We start from the raw sequence: 16,012 nt of genomic DNA, 5'->3' as shown, positions 1-16,012 counted from the left end.
CTCTGTGCACTTGCGACCACCTGTCATCCCGCATGGTAGCCTCCTTCAGGGATTCTTAACTTCGACCCCACTACCTCGGTATCACCGCCCTTGCTGGACAGCTTGCAACTTCAACTGCGCAACGCGACAGCGACGACACACGACAAGATGAAGTTAGACGTCAAGGTCAGTTTGGGGATCTCTTGAGTGCGCCCGATGATCAGCGTAGTGCTATTCACGGCGGGCGTACTCGATATCTGCGGCGGCAGCTTTACTTGTGCGATCTGAGCTGACACGTTTCGCAATACAGCGCCAGCTCTACGCTCGCAGTGAGCGAGTCAAGGGCATTGACTTCCATCCTCACGAGCCATGGATTCTCACAACCCTCTACAGCGGTATGTACAGCTCGGGAGCTCGAGATCCAATGCTGACAGTATAGGCCACGTCTACATCTGGTCCCACGAAACCCAACAGATCGTCAAAACCTTTGAGCTCACCGATGTCCCCGTTCGCGCCGGTCGATTCATCGCCAGGAAAAACTGGATTGTCTGCGGTTCCGATGATTTCCAACTACGAGTCTACAATTACAACACCTCCGAGAAGATCACCTCCTTCGAGGCGCACCCCGACTACATTCGAGCTATCGCCGTTCACCCCACACAGCCGTTCGTCTTGACTGCCTCCGATGACATGACCATCAAGCTTTGGGATTGGGAGAAGGGTTGGAAGTGTGTGCAGGTCTTTGAGGGCCATGGCCACTATGTCATGGGTTTGGCCATCAACCCCAAGGATACAAACACCTTTGCTTCGGCTTGTCTTGACCGAACTGTCAAGATCTGGAGTCTTGGATCTTCTACTCCCAACTTCACCCTCGAGGCACACGAGACCAAGGGTGTCAACCACGTCGATTACTACCCTCACTCCGACAAGCCTTATCTCCTCACCACATCTGACGACCGAACTGTCAAGATTTGGGATTACACTACAAAGTCCCTGATCGCTACCCTCGAAGGTCACACCAACAACGTTTCGTTTGCCTGCTATCACCCCGAATTGCCCGTCATCATCTCCGGTTCCGAGGACGGTACGATAAGAATATGGCACGCCAACACCTACCGATTCGAGCAATCCCTCAACTACAGTCTAGAGCGAGCTTGGTGTGTCTCGTATCAAAAGGGCAAGCAGGGTGTTGCTGTTGGTTTCGATGATGGTGCTGTTGTTGTCAAGCTTGGTCGCGAGGAGCCCGCTGTTTCCATGGATGCATCCGGCAAGCTCATCTGGGCCCGACACAACGAGGTTGTCTCTTCAATCATCAAGGGAGGAGGTATGTACACAGGTACTGTGCCACTAATGGATTAAGCTAACAAGACAGATGCCTCTATTAAGGACAACGAGCCAATCTCCCTCCCCACCAAGGATCTCGGTACCTGCGAAGTCTACCCCCAAACGCTTATCCACTCCCCCAACGGTCGATTCGTCGCTGTCTGCGGTGATGGCGAATACATCATCTACACTGCCCTCGCGTGGCGAAACAAGGCTTTCGGTTCAGCACTCGACTTTGTCTGGGCCTCCAAGGACAACAGCAATGACTTTGCTATTCGAGAGTCAGCCATGAGCGTCAAGATCTTCAAGAACTTTGTCGAGAAGAGCGGCGGTCTCGACGTTGGTTTCCAGGCCGAGAGACTCCACGGTGGTGTTCTTCTCGGTGTCACAGGTCAAGGTGGTGTCTCTTTCTTTGACTGGGCTACTGGTGGTCTCGTTCGAAGAATCGAGGTTGAGCCTAAGCAGGTCTACTGGTCCGATAGCGGCGAGTTGGTGACGATTGCTTGTGAGGATACCTTTTACGTTCTGCGATTCTCTCGTGAGAACTACGTTGAGGCTGTCCAGTCTGGAGAAGTTGAGGAGGATGGTGTCGAGGCCGCGTTTGAGGTTATCACTGACATTAGCGAGTCGTATGTCCTCCGTTCCCTTTTTACCTACCATGCTAACGACATAGTGTCCGAACTGGTGAATGGATTGGCGACTGCTTCATCTACACCAACAGCACCAACCGACTCAACTACCTTGTCGGCGACCAGACCTACACTGTCTCCCACTTCGACAAACCCCAGTACATCTTGGGCTACATTCAGCGCGATTCTCGAATTTACCTTGCCGACAAGGATGTCAACGTCACTTCTTTCGGCCTGTCACTTCCTGTTCTCGAGTACCAGACTCTTGTCCTCCGGGAGGATATGGAGACAGCCGCTGAGCTGCTACCGACAATTCCCCAGGACCAACTTAACAAGATTGCGCGATTCTTGGAAGGTCAAGGCCATAAGGAGCTTGCCTTGGAGGTTGCGACAGATCCTGAGCACAAGTTTGAGCTTGCACTGGCATTGAACGAGCTTGCTATCGCTTTGGACCTTGCTCGCGAGGCTGATGCCGATCACAAGTGGAAGACTGTTGGCGACGCTGCTCTATCAGCCTGGGATGTCGCCCTTGCTGCCGAGTGCTTCACCCACGCCAAGGATCTTGGATCTCTCTTACTTCTCCACTCATCAACAGGTGACCGCGATGGTCTCGCTGCCCTCGCCGCTCAAGCACAAGAAGCCGGCTCTCACAACGTCGCCTTCTCATGCCAATGGCTCCTCGGCAACATCGAAGCCTGCACAAAGATTCTCACCGAGACAGGCCGTCTCGCCGAAGCTGTCCTCTTCTCTCAGACCTACCAGCCCAGCTTGACTGTACCAGTAGTACACGAGTGGAAGGAGAACTTGGAGAAGAACAAGAAGGGCAGGGTAGCCAAGCTGATCGGCGTGCCTGGCGAGGACGACGAGCTCTTCCCTGAGTGGGATGAGTGGCTTAAGCTTGAGATGGAGGGTGGCGTGAAAGTGGCGGAGCCCGTTAATGGACAGAAGGCTGAGAGCGAGCCGGAAGCTGAGGACGAGGAGAGTGAGGAGGACGAGGAATAAGTGTGATAAGTGCTTTTTATGCTTAGATGGCTGGTGTAGAAAAGGATTGGTCATTTCGTCAGGGTTGCTATGGCATCAATGAGTATAATGAAAAGAAACATGGCAGTTATTTGCGATGTGTGATGGAGACTTGTGTTGTGACATGAATGATATGGCTGTGTTGGTGGACGGGGATTAAGATGTGCCTTTGCGAAGTGGCTTTATTGAAGGCAAGCCTCAACTGGATCCCGAAATGGTGTTGAGCGTAGTGATAAATATTGATTTCAGGGTCTGATCTGTATCGACGTTGGTTACTGTGCCGTAGACTTGCAGCTTCAATTACTTCGTGTAAGTCAGCCATCTTACAAACTCCAAAGAACGAATGACCTTGCGATCTTTTTATTTACTTCTCATCACCAAAACAGCAATCCCAGCAATACCACTAACACAATCCATCAGCAAAGAATGATAAATGACTGCTCACTCCCACCACCTCTCCATCCCACCCCAAGCCTCCTAGTACTGCCATCCCTTGGAACTACCCCCGGGACATCCAGGCGTCCCGTACACACCACCCACAATCCAAAGAATCATATCCACAAACGACCAGACACCCAGTCCGCCAATAGTGAGAAGTTTGAACACGGCGAGAGGCCAGTGATGGGCGTAGAACTGATCGACGCCGAGAATTCCAAAGAGGAGGGAGAGGATCATGGCGGTGCGTTCTTGGCGGTAGCATTTCTCTGAGAGGGGACGTTCGTCGAAACCGCCCCAGCTTCGGGTTTGGAGGGAGGGTTGTTGTTCTGATGGTGTTAGTAGAAGTTAAGGAGGTGAGAGGAGGGTAGGGAGAGGGACAGAGGGGGAGGAGACGAACCGTCGTGAACGTAGAGAAGAGCGCTTCCGATTGAGATGATGAAGATGTAGCTCAGCATGATGACCTTCCACTTGCGAGTTACGAAGTGGATGCCGTTGGTGAGCCCGCGGCCGAGCTTGTCGGCGATGGTGACTTTTGCGTCCATGGTTAAAGTTGTAAGTTGAGAGATTCTGGTTGAGCAGAGACGGGGGGACGATGTGGTATTTATGAATGATGAAAGAGGCAGATTAAAAAGCCTTTGAACCATAGCGAAAGGAGATGGAGGTGACGGGCCATCATCTTCTTTGTTGGTTGGGCGTTTGGCTTGGCGCTGAGGGCAGAGATGACAGTGAATATGATGGAATGTGCGGTTTGTTTGTTAGTACATATGTTTGACATAAAATTGAGTGTCCGAATCAATGTACAAAGAATGCGGATCATGAAAATAAGCTTGGACTGTAGTGAGACCAAACCATGGATGTGGCGTTACACTCAAACGGTTGTTAATGGACAACCACTAGATCAGATGTCATGACTGCATAAGACGGCATTCACACATGTTTGATAGTGCTCATGATACATTTAGACAATATCTGTGAAAGAGACATGTGTTGTATTAAAAGCAGATAAACTTAAATCTCATAGATAGCCAACCACTTCTCCTCGTCAAAGGCCTCTTACAGAGCAGCGACGACAACACCGGCAACAGCAGCAGCAGCGTAGATGAAACCACCCTCACGAGCAGCACCGTTGGTCTCAACAGCAGCAGCAGAAGAGGTAGGAGTAGAAGCCTCGCCCGCAGCAGAAGTCTCCTCACCCGCAGCAGCAGTAGTCTTGTCACCAGAAGAAGCAGAAGTCTTCTCAGGCTTCTCAGCAGTAGTAGTAGCATCCTCAGAACCACTACCCTTTCCACCAAGAGCAGCAGTAGCGCAGACAGGAACGGCGGTGGCGTACTGGCTCAGCTCAGGGCACTCGGACAGCGCAGACTTGATCTCATCCTCGTTCTTGCTGTACCAGCTGAGGATCTGGGAGCTGTAGCTGGCGTAGTCCTTGGAGAGGGAGGCCGGGGTGCTGAAGGAACAGGGGTCGGTCTGGGGGTTCTCTGTGATGTCGGAGACGATGGCCGGGGGAGGCGTGGGGAGCGTCTTGTAGACGTCGAGGATGGCGGTCTGGCACTCTTCTGTGATGCCGCCGACGGCTGGGGCGGTTGCGCGGGGAGCGAGGAGATCGCGCTTCATGAGGGGGTGGGCCATGAAGTTGGCGCTCACGGCGGTGGCGAGGAGGGAGGTGAGGATGATGGACTGCATTTTGAAGGTATCTGAGATAGATTGAAGATAGACTTGAGATAGAGAGTGTGGTTGTGAAGAAGAGAGAGACAGCAGAACAAGAGGATCGAGCCATCCTTTAATAGTGTATATTCCCCATTAAACGCCCTCTCTAGCACCTTGACTAGTCTCACTTCATTTCCACCCACCGCCCGAAGGATTCACCACGTCTCGCCAATGTGATATTAGTTATGGTCCCATGTGCCGTGATCCAGTCACGAATCAGCCCTACAGCACATTCAGGGGTAACGGCATGTTTATGGCGTCCCATCAAAAGCCTGAGCTGAAAGAATAGCGTACGCACTGACCAATCAGAGTCACCCAAGCTTGGGGCTGAAGTCTTGGCGTGCGTTTTGGTGCGGAGAGTGTTTTTGAGTCTGAGCGTCGATTGCCGTGGAATGTAGTATTCGTATTGAGTGAGATAGATGCTGTATTGAGTTAAACTCTGGATACGAGACTGAGAGAGAGCTGGAATAGCTAAGGGATTAGTAGAGGACAGGGAGAGTATGCCTTGTCAAAAGACCAATGTTGACAAGATGCCGCTAGATTAAGCATCACGCTCGTGGCTTGTATGGCTTGCCCCTGAAATTAACACGACTAAATTAAACGACGCTCTGAACGTTGGCCAAGAATCGGCATAATTCATTCCGAGCATTTGCCATGACTGCTGATGTCAGAACCGTAGATCAATGGAGGTCGGGGCTTTACTCGGGAATAATATTACATCCTCCTCCTCCACTCTCCAACACATTAGTCTAGCACTCTGTACATACCCAATTAATTTATACACAGTAGACACACTAATTGCACGTCCCAAAATCACTCTGACAGCCCGTCCCACAATGGTCACTCGTACTCCCACACCATCCCGCCCTCGAACAACATCCCCATCCACTCTCCGTACACCTCGCGCCCCCATGCGCAGCTCCACATCGCCCCGGCGCCGCAGGCTCAGGCGTGTCGCTACACGTCCCGAACACAGGCTGACATCCTCTCCCGCAGTGATCGCTCGTCCCGCCGCACCAGCCGTTCTGCGAACAGCACGTCTCGCCGTTGGGCTCCCCGCGACATGTTGCGCCGCCGTGTCGTGAGCCGCAGCGGCCGTTCGTAGTAGCGGGGAATGTGGGGGATGATGAGGATGTTGATGTGGGCGAGGGAGACGACGATACGGTGCGATACCAGTTTGAGGGGGCGTCTTGGAGACATTGACCTACTGTTACGGCAGTGAAGTTGTTGCGCCTGATGGAGCGGAGCATGTATTCCGTGAGGTTGTAGACGGTCTGATATACGGGATCGTGCTCGATGTGAAGCCATTTGTTGGTAGCTGGACTTGTACCCTCGACGGTGTTATCCCAGATTTGCTTGGATGTGCTGATCATGTTTGGACTATCGTGTAGATATCCTTCTGTATCCAGATTAAAGTACGTGATATGGTACCCGAGCTCATTCAGCCACGCATCTGTAGTGGTGTTGCTGGCAGAGTACGGAGGACGCATGTAGGTTGGGAAGTAGCCGAGAATATCAGCAAAGGCAATCTCGTTGTAAATCATCTGGTTCCAGAATTTAAAGCGGCTCAACGTTGTGAGACGTTGATGGGACCATGTGTGACTGGCGATCTGATGGCCGTCCCGAACCATGCGCCGAATGAGACCTGGCCATGGTGTATCGGGGTCATTGATAGCGCCTTTTCCGAGGTTGCGACCGGTGATGTAGAATGTCGCTTTAGCATTATATCGCTGTAATTGTTAGAGGGATAAGAAGAAGAAGTGAGGAGGTGACATACCTGGAGGAGATCGAGAAGGTCTTCGGTGTAAGTATACGGTCCATCATCATACGTCAACGCAATGTCGCCATTGCGGTTACACCGATAAATAGCTTGACCATACGGAATACTCCCAACTTTCGGACGAGCTACGCTCGTGGTATCAGGGCCATTGGGCCGAACGTTTGCGTCGCAGCCAGGACCATACTCGATCTGACATGAGGGAGCAGAGCAGTAAAGATAACCAGTTCCGCACCATCTTTGAATGTCAGTACGTCATTGGAAGGGGAGTAAGCGACTTACCCAGCGCTGGAACAGCATTCATTTGGTCCGCAGACGGTTCCAAAGCCAGTCCCGCATCGTCCAGCTTGTCGTTTGTCAAGAGCGCGACTGAAGAGCGATGGCCATGGAGATGCGACGGCGAAACTTGCCAGAAAGGCGATGAGGGGAGTGAATGACTTCATAATGGGGATTTAAACGAATGACTGTAACGAACGGATGCCTTCTGGCCACTTGATGATTCACCACTGAACGACAAGACATATCTTATATACCCATTTTACCTGTATCATGCTCAAACAATGACTTCTCGAGGTCCCATTGCAGCAAAGTTGAGGCGTAAGCCATTTTAACTTTTGGTGTAGCACAGCATGAATCAGTACTCCTAACAGATGAAAATCGGCTGACGAGACCAATATATTCCCAGATAATTTTGAGGCCTGTCAATATCGCAAGCCACAGAGAAAGGAGCATCCTGGAATCAGCTTTAAATAACTGCAGTTTGGGTAGGAAATCTCGTACTCTTAGATGAGAACCTTATCAACACGTGTCACAATGGCTTACGAACCACATGCTGTGCGAGAAACGGTATCTTCGGAGGTTTTTTGGGGTATGCAGAGAATACGAGGAGGCCCGTTGAGGAAGAGAATGGATTGGCTGGAGGGAGAGGGGATATCTTGATGACATGTAGACGATAATGAAGAGCTGGGGACATGGTGGACTGGAACAAAAGCTCCGTGGTTGAGAGTATAGACGGGATGATTTGGCATTTTCGTGGGTTGGACGAGGATAAGCTTGTTCCTTGCAGTGTGATGAGATGAGGTGTCTTGCAGCGGGACGACATTCTTGGGGGGGATGATTGGTGATTGATGACGAGATGCAGGTACGTGTTGGATATCACAAGATTATGAGTTCTTGGCTCTTTTTCAGCTGAGAAAAGATTGAAGGGCATTGTTAGCACTGCCAAATGAACCGAGTGTAGCAATGCATTAATGCGAGGCGATTGATTGGGTTGAGTCTGTTACTGTCGTCAAACACAGCTTCGGCCGCTTCAGTCAGAAGAGTTGAGAACCTGGATTGTACACAAGCTGATGGTCGCTGGACTTCGAGATGGACGTGATCTTGTTCGGGGCTTGTTATGCACGACAATTGACCTCGCAGAGCATCAATTAGACTTCGACTGTTGGACAATTCACGGCGTGTTCAGAGAACTAGAAGTTAAACAAATAGCGCTAGGCTAGATCAATTACCATATTACGACATTACATACAACTTTTAAATACTTTTGACTTTTCTAAGCTGACGCCGAAGAGCGCTCAGTAGCCGCACCGGGCTTCTCATCCTCAACCAAGTTCTGCTGGTCGGTGAGCTTGGGGTTACGCAAGCACAGCGAGAACGCGATAAGAGGAACACAAAGACAGATACCAGTGATGGTAAGCAGGCGCTGGACGTGCTTGTACGCATCAATCATGGCATCGCGCTCGTCAGAACCAACAGGGAAGTCGATAATGGCAGACAGAGGCTGAGAGTAGGCGTACACAGCGAGAGTCTCGTTTCCGAAGCTGGAGAAGCTCTGGGCAAGTCGCACAGGGAGAACCTGGGTCCAGATGGCACCGGAGACGGCATTTCCAAAGGCCGAGCCGACCTGGTACAGCGCGAGGTACAGACCCGTCATGACGGCGAGTCGCTCGTGGGTAACGTAGGCTTGGAGCGAGGCCTGCGCGGGGTACGGGAACATACCACCCGCGATACCGAGGAGGATCTGTGCGCCAATGACGCCGGATTTGTTGTCGGAGCTGGGGTCGCCGCGGTATCGAATGAGGAGACCGAATGCGACGAGGAAGAGACACGTTCCTGATACGATGAAGACCTTGAAGCGGCGCACCTTGTACACGATAAGACCGAGAATTGTGCCGGTGATGACACTTGCGAAGGAGTAGAGCGATTGGACTCGTGTAGCGGCCTTGATGCTGAAGTTGAAGGACACCTGGAGAACGGTGTAGAGATAGTCGCCCTGCATTGTCCAGGCAAAGTTGAGCATGCAAGCGATTCCCATGGGTGCCCAGACGGAGCGGTCCTTCATGTGGTGGAAGGGAACCAGGGGGTGAGGAGCGCGGAGCTCCCACACGACAAAGACGGGAATGCAGACGAAACCGATGACGAGGGGGGCTACGACCTGAGGGTCTGACCACTTGCTCTCGAAACCTCCTGCGATGGTGAGGGGCACGAGGAGCAGGGCGAAGACGGCGATGAGGAGGATGACACCGATGATGTCAAGAAGCCAGAAGAGCTCGACGGTCAGTTTGTTGAAGCCGAGCTGTTGGAACGAAGAGCGGTAGCCGACGAGGTGGCCGGCCTTCTTGGCGCGGTGTCCAACGACGAGAAGACTGATGATGAGAGGGAGCGCGCAGACGGGGTAGATGATGCACCACATGCCGATTCCCCATCGCCAAGTCGTAGCTCCGAGGACAGCTTCTGTGACATCGCCGCTGATCCAGGTGTTGATGATGAAGGGCAGAGCGGGGATGTAACTAAAGAACAAACGCGATCGCACAGACGTGATGTCTCCAATGATGACCTCCACAAGTAAAATAATCATAGTATATCCAATCTGGTAGATGACCGCACCAGCAGAGTACGTATCCAGATTCTGCGCCGCAGCCTCAACGACAGTTCCAATGGTATAAAAGAACACAGAGATACAGATAAGTTCCACACGACCAAACACATCAGCGATCTTTCCCGCAGTGGGCTGCGCAGCTGCTGCGATGACGGCGCGGAGGGTATTAACGGAGGACTGGAGCGAGTGTTCCTGGAAGCTGTTGAGCGCGGAGGGCTGGTAGGCGTAGCGCACGGTGCCGTCGAGGCCGTAGGCGTAGGCGATGAGGAAGACACCGAAGAAGATGAAGATGCGGTCGGTGAAGGTGATCACTTCGGACATGGCCTTGATGCGCTGGACACCGGGGGATGTGATGTCCCGGACGGCGTCGGCGGCTGAAGGGGGGACTTCATGGCCGTGGTCGTTGTCGGGGGATTTCTCTGGGGCGGACATTGTGAATAGTGAACCTCAAGAGGAGGAGTTCATGCACTGAGAGAAGGGTTCATGCAAACAGAGAGCATGGTGGAGGAGTTACGGGGGGAGGAAGGAAGGTTTATAGGTTGGGAGGGTAGATCCACTCGAGATTGATTAGATAACTTTAACGTGCCGAGTGAAGAACTTTTCGGAGGATCTGATAGGGAGTGGAGGGGGCGTCATGCGAGTTTGGGAGGCCACTGATGCGCTATATTAGTGTCGTCCGTAGCGTGCAGCGACGGGGATTTTTGGTGATGATGAAGGTGGCGGATGATGTCTACTGAGCTGTACTCAATTATACGCTACTGTCTGCGTTACTGTACTCGAAGCATCGTGGAGTTCAACCCGTGAAGTGACTTTCTGATCTTCATCCCAATAAACTTTTGTATCACAGAGTTTCACTGATTAGCGACTGTCTTCACTCTTGGCGTTAGTCAAGTCAGCCGAGGGCAACATAAACCCACTGATCCACAGCCATTATTTCCCTTCTCTGCCCAATCCCACGACAAGGATGTTTTAAACAGCTGCCTGCGGTTTCGCCGATGCAATCCCCCAAAAGGAAGGGATCGTCTTTCCCTCGGCGCTGTCCGCAAAAATGCAACGTTCCACAAAATCCTCTGGTTCAGAAAAATCTGAGAGTACCCGGATGACGCGGATATAAACTGCTTTGGGTTAAGAGATTGATTGATAACATGCCACTTGAGAATCCGTCTCTTGGCTGGTAATTCGAGGGTCCAATTGTGAGAGGCTCTGCGTAAACCTAAGCTTCTTGGTTGACGGATGAGTTCCTCTTTGGGGGTGTCATTCCACATCGTCGGGTCCCGAATTTCCTTGGCGAATATAAAAATTTGATGGGAATATCCACTGAGCACGGTCTAGAAGGGATCTAGGGGACGGGGCATCGGATATTAGGAAGTTTGGACACGCGACTTTGTGTCAAAGGGCCGCGGGATGCAGGTAAATCGCCGGCCGAGGATATGTCGGCGAACGATTGGGGTGAGACGACGTGGGGTGAAGAGACGATGTGAATGTGTCAGTGGACGTGGGATCGATCTGATAACGTCTCATTGTGATTGTCGTGGGCATTGAGTGTGCATCAACCCACTTGGTCGTCGATCTCAGCTGCATCACATCACATCCACTACAGTTACAGCTCTGATCCTTCGATTGTTGTTCCTGCGATGTCGGACGATGTCGGTTCCTCGGTTGAACTAAGCTTGGACGTTGGGTAATTCGTTTCTTGGCATGGCATTGAGTTTTTTCCTTTTCAAGCCACTAGACACTGTCTCAGGTAGGGCATTCCAGTGTCGTCTTAGCGTCGGGTCATTGTCTAATCTTATCTGATCCATCAATCATGTTCGCCGATCCGTAGAGAGTTTATGTGACGCGTCTTGGCTGCTGAGCTATTGGCTTGGGCTCAATATTTGGCAGAAAATTCTGTCTAGCTTGCCACAAGTGCTTGGCCGAAGAAATCTATCTCCTAGCAAAGTGAGGCTCTCTTGGCTGTGGCGAGTTGCTGGACAATCCCTTTCTGTTTGGCGCCGTGTTACTGTGTTTATGGAGGTGAAGTTTTTGAGGTGCACATCATGTTTGGCACCATGCAATATTGTTTTCTGACTTGCCGATCACCAAAATAGAGTCAAGAAGTTCAAAATGAATACGGTTTGACTCTATAGACAATTCGGAATCATAGAATATGCCAGAAGTCTAAGATGCAATTAGGAATGGTTATCATCATACTAAGAAATCTGCATAACAATCCATTAACAGATTTTCTCACAATCACTCCTCTTATGCAATCAGGTGTTTCCTTTTTCTGTTTCCTCTGATTTAACAAAGTAGAACTAGAGTGCCCTTGAGATTTCATCTGATTTCACCTTGTGACGTTTGATTCCTTTATGAAAAGTCTCATGTGAGGCTTGAAAACAAACCAAACCTCTGCCTAGACAGCAACCTGTTTGTGCCTCTTACAAGCTTGAGATTAGGGGTGTAATTAAACGATGAAGATTGTTTGGTTAGCATGGAGGACACTAATCGAATTGTCAATAGCAAAGAAATCATTAATCACTATCCAACTGACAAGCTTACCAGGGGTGAAGCTTTCAGATAAATCAACAATATCTGAAGGATACCTCATACTGTTTCTCAGTCATGAAAGCACTTAGGCAGAAGTCCCATGAAACCTTCGGTTTGTCTCTTGCTCCTCTGTTTTCCATCTGCTTTCTCTGTGCTTGATAGCTTTGTGACTACAGGCTACACTCCTTTGCCAGAATGAAACATAATCCTTCTGCCACGCAGGAAACAATTCGACAAGTTACAGCCTTGCGTGTAACCCCAAATAACTATATAAAGTCTCTATCGCGAGACAGACTTTCTCGTCTTTCGTCAACCTCACCAACTACTAGCAAGTCTCAACAACTGCAACTCCATCTCACTACCTTAGTTGTTGATCACTCTCAACCACATGGCGTCCTCTAGCACAGCAGCGGGTTCCTATCCGCCTCTCTACCAGCCCCTCAACAAGGATAAACGAGAGATACGTCTTCTTGAGATCCTTCCCAACACTCCTGACGGCAAAGTCAACTGCAAACTCCACACCGTCCTCCTTACACCGGATCTTTACTACACCTGCATTGCCTACGCCTGGGGTGACCCGAAAGTCACAGAAGAGATCATCGTTGATGGTGTCCCACGGCAAGTTACCGTCACCCTCGCTACTGCACTTCGGCATGTGAAGAAGCACTGGACTGTTATCGAGCGAGAGGCAGATCCTGAACTCGACACTTCCAAGTTCCGCTTGTGGGCTGATGTACTCTGTATCAACCAAAGTGATTTAACTGAAAGACTATACCGAGTCAGCATGATGGCAGATATCTACTCTTCGGCAGCAATGGTTCTGGCCTGGCTTTCTTCCAGCGATAAAGATGTCAGCGAAGTGTTCAAGACTTTCGAACGGTTGGTCCACATTGCCGAAGAATATGCTGGAACACTCAACCCCACGGGTCTTACAGAAGGCGAAATTTTTGAGCGATTTGCTGGAGTTTCTTGGGACCCGGAAAAGTCGTCTTGGCTCTCTACTGGCTTTACTTTTGATGAAGCACGCTTCCATTGGGTTTTCAGTGGGCCTTGTGAAGCCGTATCGAATTTCTGTCAACTAGAATTTTGGAACAGAGTTTGGGTTCGTCAGGAGATCATTCTTGCAAGAAAGCTATACTTTGTATCTCCGTCTTATTTCATTCACCACTCGTCATGTGTCGTGGCACTTGTCGGAATAGACAACTACCTAAAACGCAAGGCTGGCAAGGAAAAGGATTCTTTAAAACGGTACGCTATTGCAAAACTCAAACGAGACGCCTGGAAAATCTTGTATGTCTTCGTGACCCGCCTTATAGCTGAGGAATCCGGTAAGGTCAATGAAATTAAAAGCATTAGGCGTGGCATGTGGTATCTGAGCTTGTACTTCTCTCTAGATTCCGAAGCTTCTAATGCTCTAGACTGTGTGTACGGCCGCTTGGCTGTGACAGAATCGCCAATCATACCTGACTATACCAAGTCCATCCGCGAGGTTAATCTCGAGTTCATGACGTGGGTTGTTTCTTGTTGGAAGTCTGTCCATAAGAAGGCAATGGATTTGAATCATCGGATTGTTATCAAAGAAGGATGGCGCTTGGGACATTACAGCTTCTTGAATCGCCATGCTGTTGGCCTTAAACGGCTTTATGGTCTACCAAGCTGGACTCCTGTGTTTATAAAGAACGGCAGACGAAATAACTCTGAAAGGCATCTTGAGATAAGGTACTGTGCATTTGAAACAGTACCTGAGCTATTCAACAATCTCCTTATAGATATTGTCGGCGATAGCTTCTGGGTCAACGGTATCAAGGCACAGACTGTAAAAACTATCTACGATGAGCCCGTGTCTTATGAACTCATGACAACCAGTTTACAAAAATGTATCATGACTTTTACACAATCACCCCAGGATATGTATCCCAACGGCAAAAGCGTGCTAGAGGTACTTTGCTGCACTTTGCTCCAAACAAGAACATATGAGAACTTTGCTTTCAACGCCGGCCTTTGCATTGGCAAATGGCTTTCGCCCACGCGTCTAGTTCGGCAGGGCGAGTGGAGAAGACAATGGTTACAAAAGCCATACGTAGCTGCGGTACTAGCCGAGTGGATATTTGCGGGAAGGGCTTTCTACGGAAACAAGCTATTTATAACGGAGGATGGCTATATTGGCACGATGCCAGAGGCTGTTTTGCCTGGAGATGTGGTCTGTGTTCTTGCAGCCTCTAACGAACTTGCAGTCCTCCGCCCAGAGGATGACCACTACCTTTTTGTTGGGTGTTGCTTTATGATAGGCTTGATGAATGGCGAGGTCTCGGAGTTTCTGGCATCAGGGAAGGCCAAGATTGAATCCATTGAAATCCGATGAATCGCGGGTCCTTGAGAACTTCGTAGCAGTTTAGGCATATTGAATAACAAGCTCTTTCTTGCAGAGACTATTTGAATTGTGATATGCAGATTTCAGGTTATATACAGCAAGGATATTTATAATACAAGAAAAGACTAGCCAGCTAATCTGCGCTACAGGCAGTTTAGTTGACAGAGAGGCTGTAGGCAGATGTAGCAAACACACAGTCGGAACCTGACACGTTAACTTGAGAACTAAAACACACAAGGAACAAAACTTACCGACGAAAGGCTCAGTACCGGCCTGGAAGCTTGTGGCAACATAGCTGCTGGGAACACCCTGGCTCTTGGTGAGGTACGTAAGGAAAGGAAGAAGATCGCCCTCAAAGTTGCCCTGGTTCTTGGTAGCAACGAAAGAGTAAACAGTAGTATCGCCGTTAGGTCCACGGAAGAGCTTCCACTGCGCACCGTTGAGAGTAAGTGTCGCAAGGGGAGTAGATCCAGAGTCGGAGATAGGACCAGCACCGCCGTAGGTTCCAACCCAGATCATGATCTCGTACTTGTTAGCAGCGCCAACAGAGGGAGCAAGCCACAGATCGTAGGAGACATCGGAAACCATGTTGGTTCCGCTGTAGCGCCATGTCCACTTTGTGGGAATGGACTTGATGGCCGAGACCTTCTTGTTGATGTTCTCAAGGGCAACGTTGGAGTAGCTCTTGACGTGGATGTTCCCACCAGCCCAGCTCCATTTGGTGGACCAAGAGAAGGACTTGTTCTTGACAGAGTTGAAGGTGGTGCACTGGGAACCGGACGTAGCCTGGCCGCTGCCCCAGTTGTTGTGGTAAACGGTGTATCCTTCAGTTTGGAGGGACCCGAAAGCATCACACCAGGTGGTAGCTCGTTTATCAAGGGTCTTTGAAGGAGAAGTAGTAGGTGTAGCTGAAGCCACAGCCAAAAGGGCAGAGAAAGCAGTAAAGAACTTCATGGTGAAAAGGAATGTAAGGTGGAACTGAAACTGTAGGGCTGAATTGAATGGATTAGAGATGAATTGAAGAGTAGACAAGGCCTTGGCGGCTTCTTTATAATGTTTCTTTAGAAAGTATCCGTGCTTCGGAGATTGGCTGCGTGTTTGACCTGAAACTCCTATTCGGACGATATGATCATATCTGGTAAGTTATAGCCCCATCAAGTGCCGACTACCGACTGATCTAGTCAAAAACTCCACCAATCACGACTCAAGACTGAATTTCCCCAGCAATAGAAGCGAAGCCGCGTATTCTAGAATAACCGTCTCGTATACAAGGATAATAACGATTGGATCGTAGTCGCATTGGGTGAAATAGGTTTCGGAGGTTCGGAGCATAGAAGGTGAGAATTTCCTTTTTGATCTAT

The 16,012-nt window shown here is 50.2% G+C and overlaps 7 protein-coding genes across 7 annotated transcripts; 2 read left to right on the top strand and 5 right to left on the bottom strand.

The window, feature by feature from the left end:
• Positions 1 to 147: 147 nt before the first annotated feature.
• Positions 148 to 2,933, top strand: FMAN_05440 (putative coatomer beta` subunit; the record flags this gene model as incomplete). Its single annotated transcript, XM_041827901.1, has 5 exons — positions 148 to 165; positions 290 to 374; positions 419 to 1,303; positions 1,352 to 1,931; positions 1,976 to 2,933. 5 exons carry the CDS (start codon positions 148 to 150, stop codon positions 2,931 to 2,933), a joined length of 2,526 nt encoding a protein of 841 aa, XP_041678818.1.
• Positions 2,934 to 3,428: 495 nt separating this feature from the next.
• On the bottom strand, positions 3,429 to 3,931 carry FMAN_05441 (uncharacterized protein; the record flags this gene model as incomplete). Its single annotated transcript, XM_041827900.1, has 2 exons — positions 3,429 to 3,715; positions 3,787 to 3,931. The coding sequence occupies 2 exons, from the start codon at positions 3,929 to 3,931 to the stop codon at positions 3,429 to 3,431; spliced, it is 432 nt and encodes a 143-aa protein (XP_041678817.1).
• A 511-nt stretch (positions 3,932 to 4,442) lies between these two features.
• FMAN_05442 (uncharacterized protein) lies at positions 4,443 to 5,072 on the bottom strand (the record flags this gene model as incomplete). The annotated part of the gene is made up of 1 exon (XM_041827899.1): positions 4,443 to 5,072. The coding sequence occupies one exon, from the start codon at positions 5,070 to 5,072 to the stop codon at positions 4,443 to 4,445; it is 630 nt and encodes a 209-aa protein (XP_041678816.1).
• Positions 5,073 to 5,794: 722 nt separating this feature from the next.
• FMAN_05443 (putative chitin binding protein) lies at positions 5,795 to 7,316 on the bottom strand (the record flags this gene model as incomplete). The annotated part of the gene is made up of 4 exons (XM_041827898.1): positions 5,795 to 5,828; positions 6,114 to 6,826; positions 6,874 to 7,111; positions 7,156 to 7,316. The coding sequence occupies 4 exons, from the start codon at positions 7,314 to 7,316 to the stop codon at positions 5,795 to 5,797; spliced, it is 1,146 nt and encodes a 381-aa protein (XP_041678815.1).
• A 1,109-nt stretch (positions 7,317 to 8,425) lies between these two features.
• On the bottom strand, positions 8,426 to 10,183 carry FMAN_05444 (putative SIT1-Transporter of the bacterial siderophore ferrioxamine B; the record flags this gene model as incomplete). The annotated part of the gene is made up of 1 exon (XM_041827896.1): positions 8,426 to 10,183. The coding sequence occupies one exon, from the start codon at positions 10,181 to 10,183 to the stop codon at positions 8,426 to 8,428; it is 1,758 nt and encodes a 585-aa protein (XP_041678814.1).
• A 2,485-nt stretch (positions 10,184 to 12,668) lies between these two features.
• FMAN_05445 (uncharacterized protein) lies at positions 12,669 to 14,642 on the top strand (the record flags this gene model as incomplete). The annotated part of the gene is made up of 1 exon (XM_041827895.1): positions 12,669 to 14,642. One exon carries the CDS (start codon positions 12,669 to 12,671, stop codon positions 14,640 to 14,642), a length of 1,974 nt encoding a protein of 657 aa, XP_041678813.1.
• A 163-nt stretch (positions 14,643 to 14,805) lies between these two features.
• Positions 14,806 to 15,605, bottom strand: FMAN_05446 (uncharacterized protein; the record flags this gene model as incomplete). Its single annotated transcript, XM_041827894.1, has 2 exons — positions 14,806 to 14,855; positions 14,921 to 15,605. The coding sequence occupies 2 exons, from the start codon at positions 15,603 to 15,605 to the stop codon at positions 14,806 to 14,808; spliced, it is 735 nt and encodes a 244-aa protein (XP_041678812.1).
• Positions 15,606 to 16,012: the final 407 nt, after the last annotated feature.

Source organism: Fusarium mangiferae (genome assembly GCF_900044065.1).
Source record: "Fusarium mangiferae strain MRC7560 genome assembly, contig: FMAN_scaffold002, whole genome shotgun sequence".
In the NCBI taxonomy this organism is placed as follows: Eukaryota; Fungi; Ascomycota; class Sordariomycetes; order Hypocreales; family Nectriaceae; genus Fusarium; species Fusarium mangiferae.
Note: the sequence above shows the minus strand (reverse complement) of the source record. Positions and strands in the feature narration are given on the sequence as shown.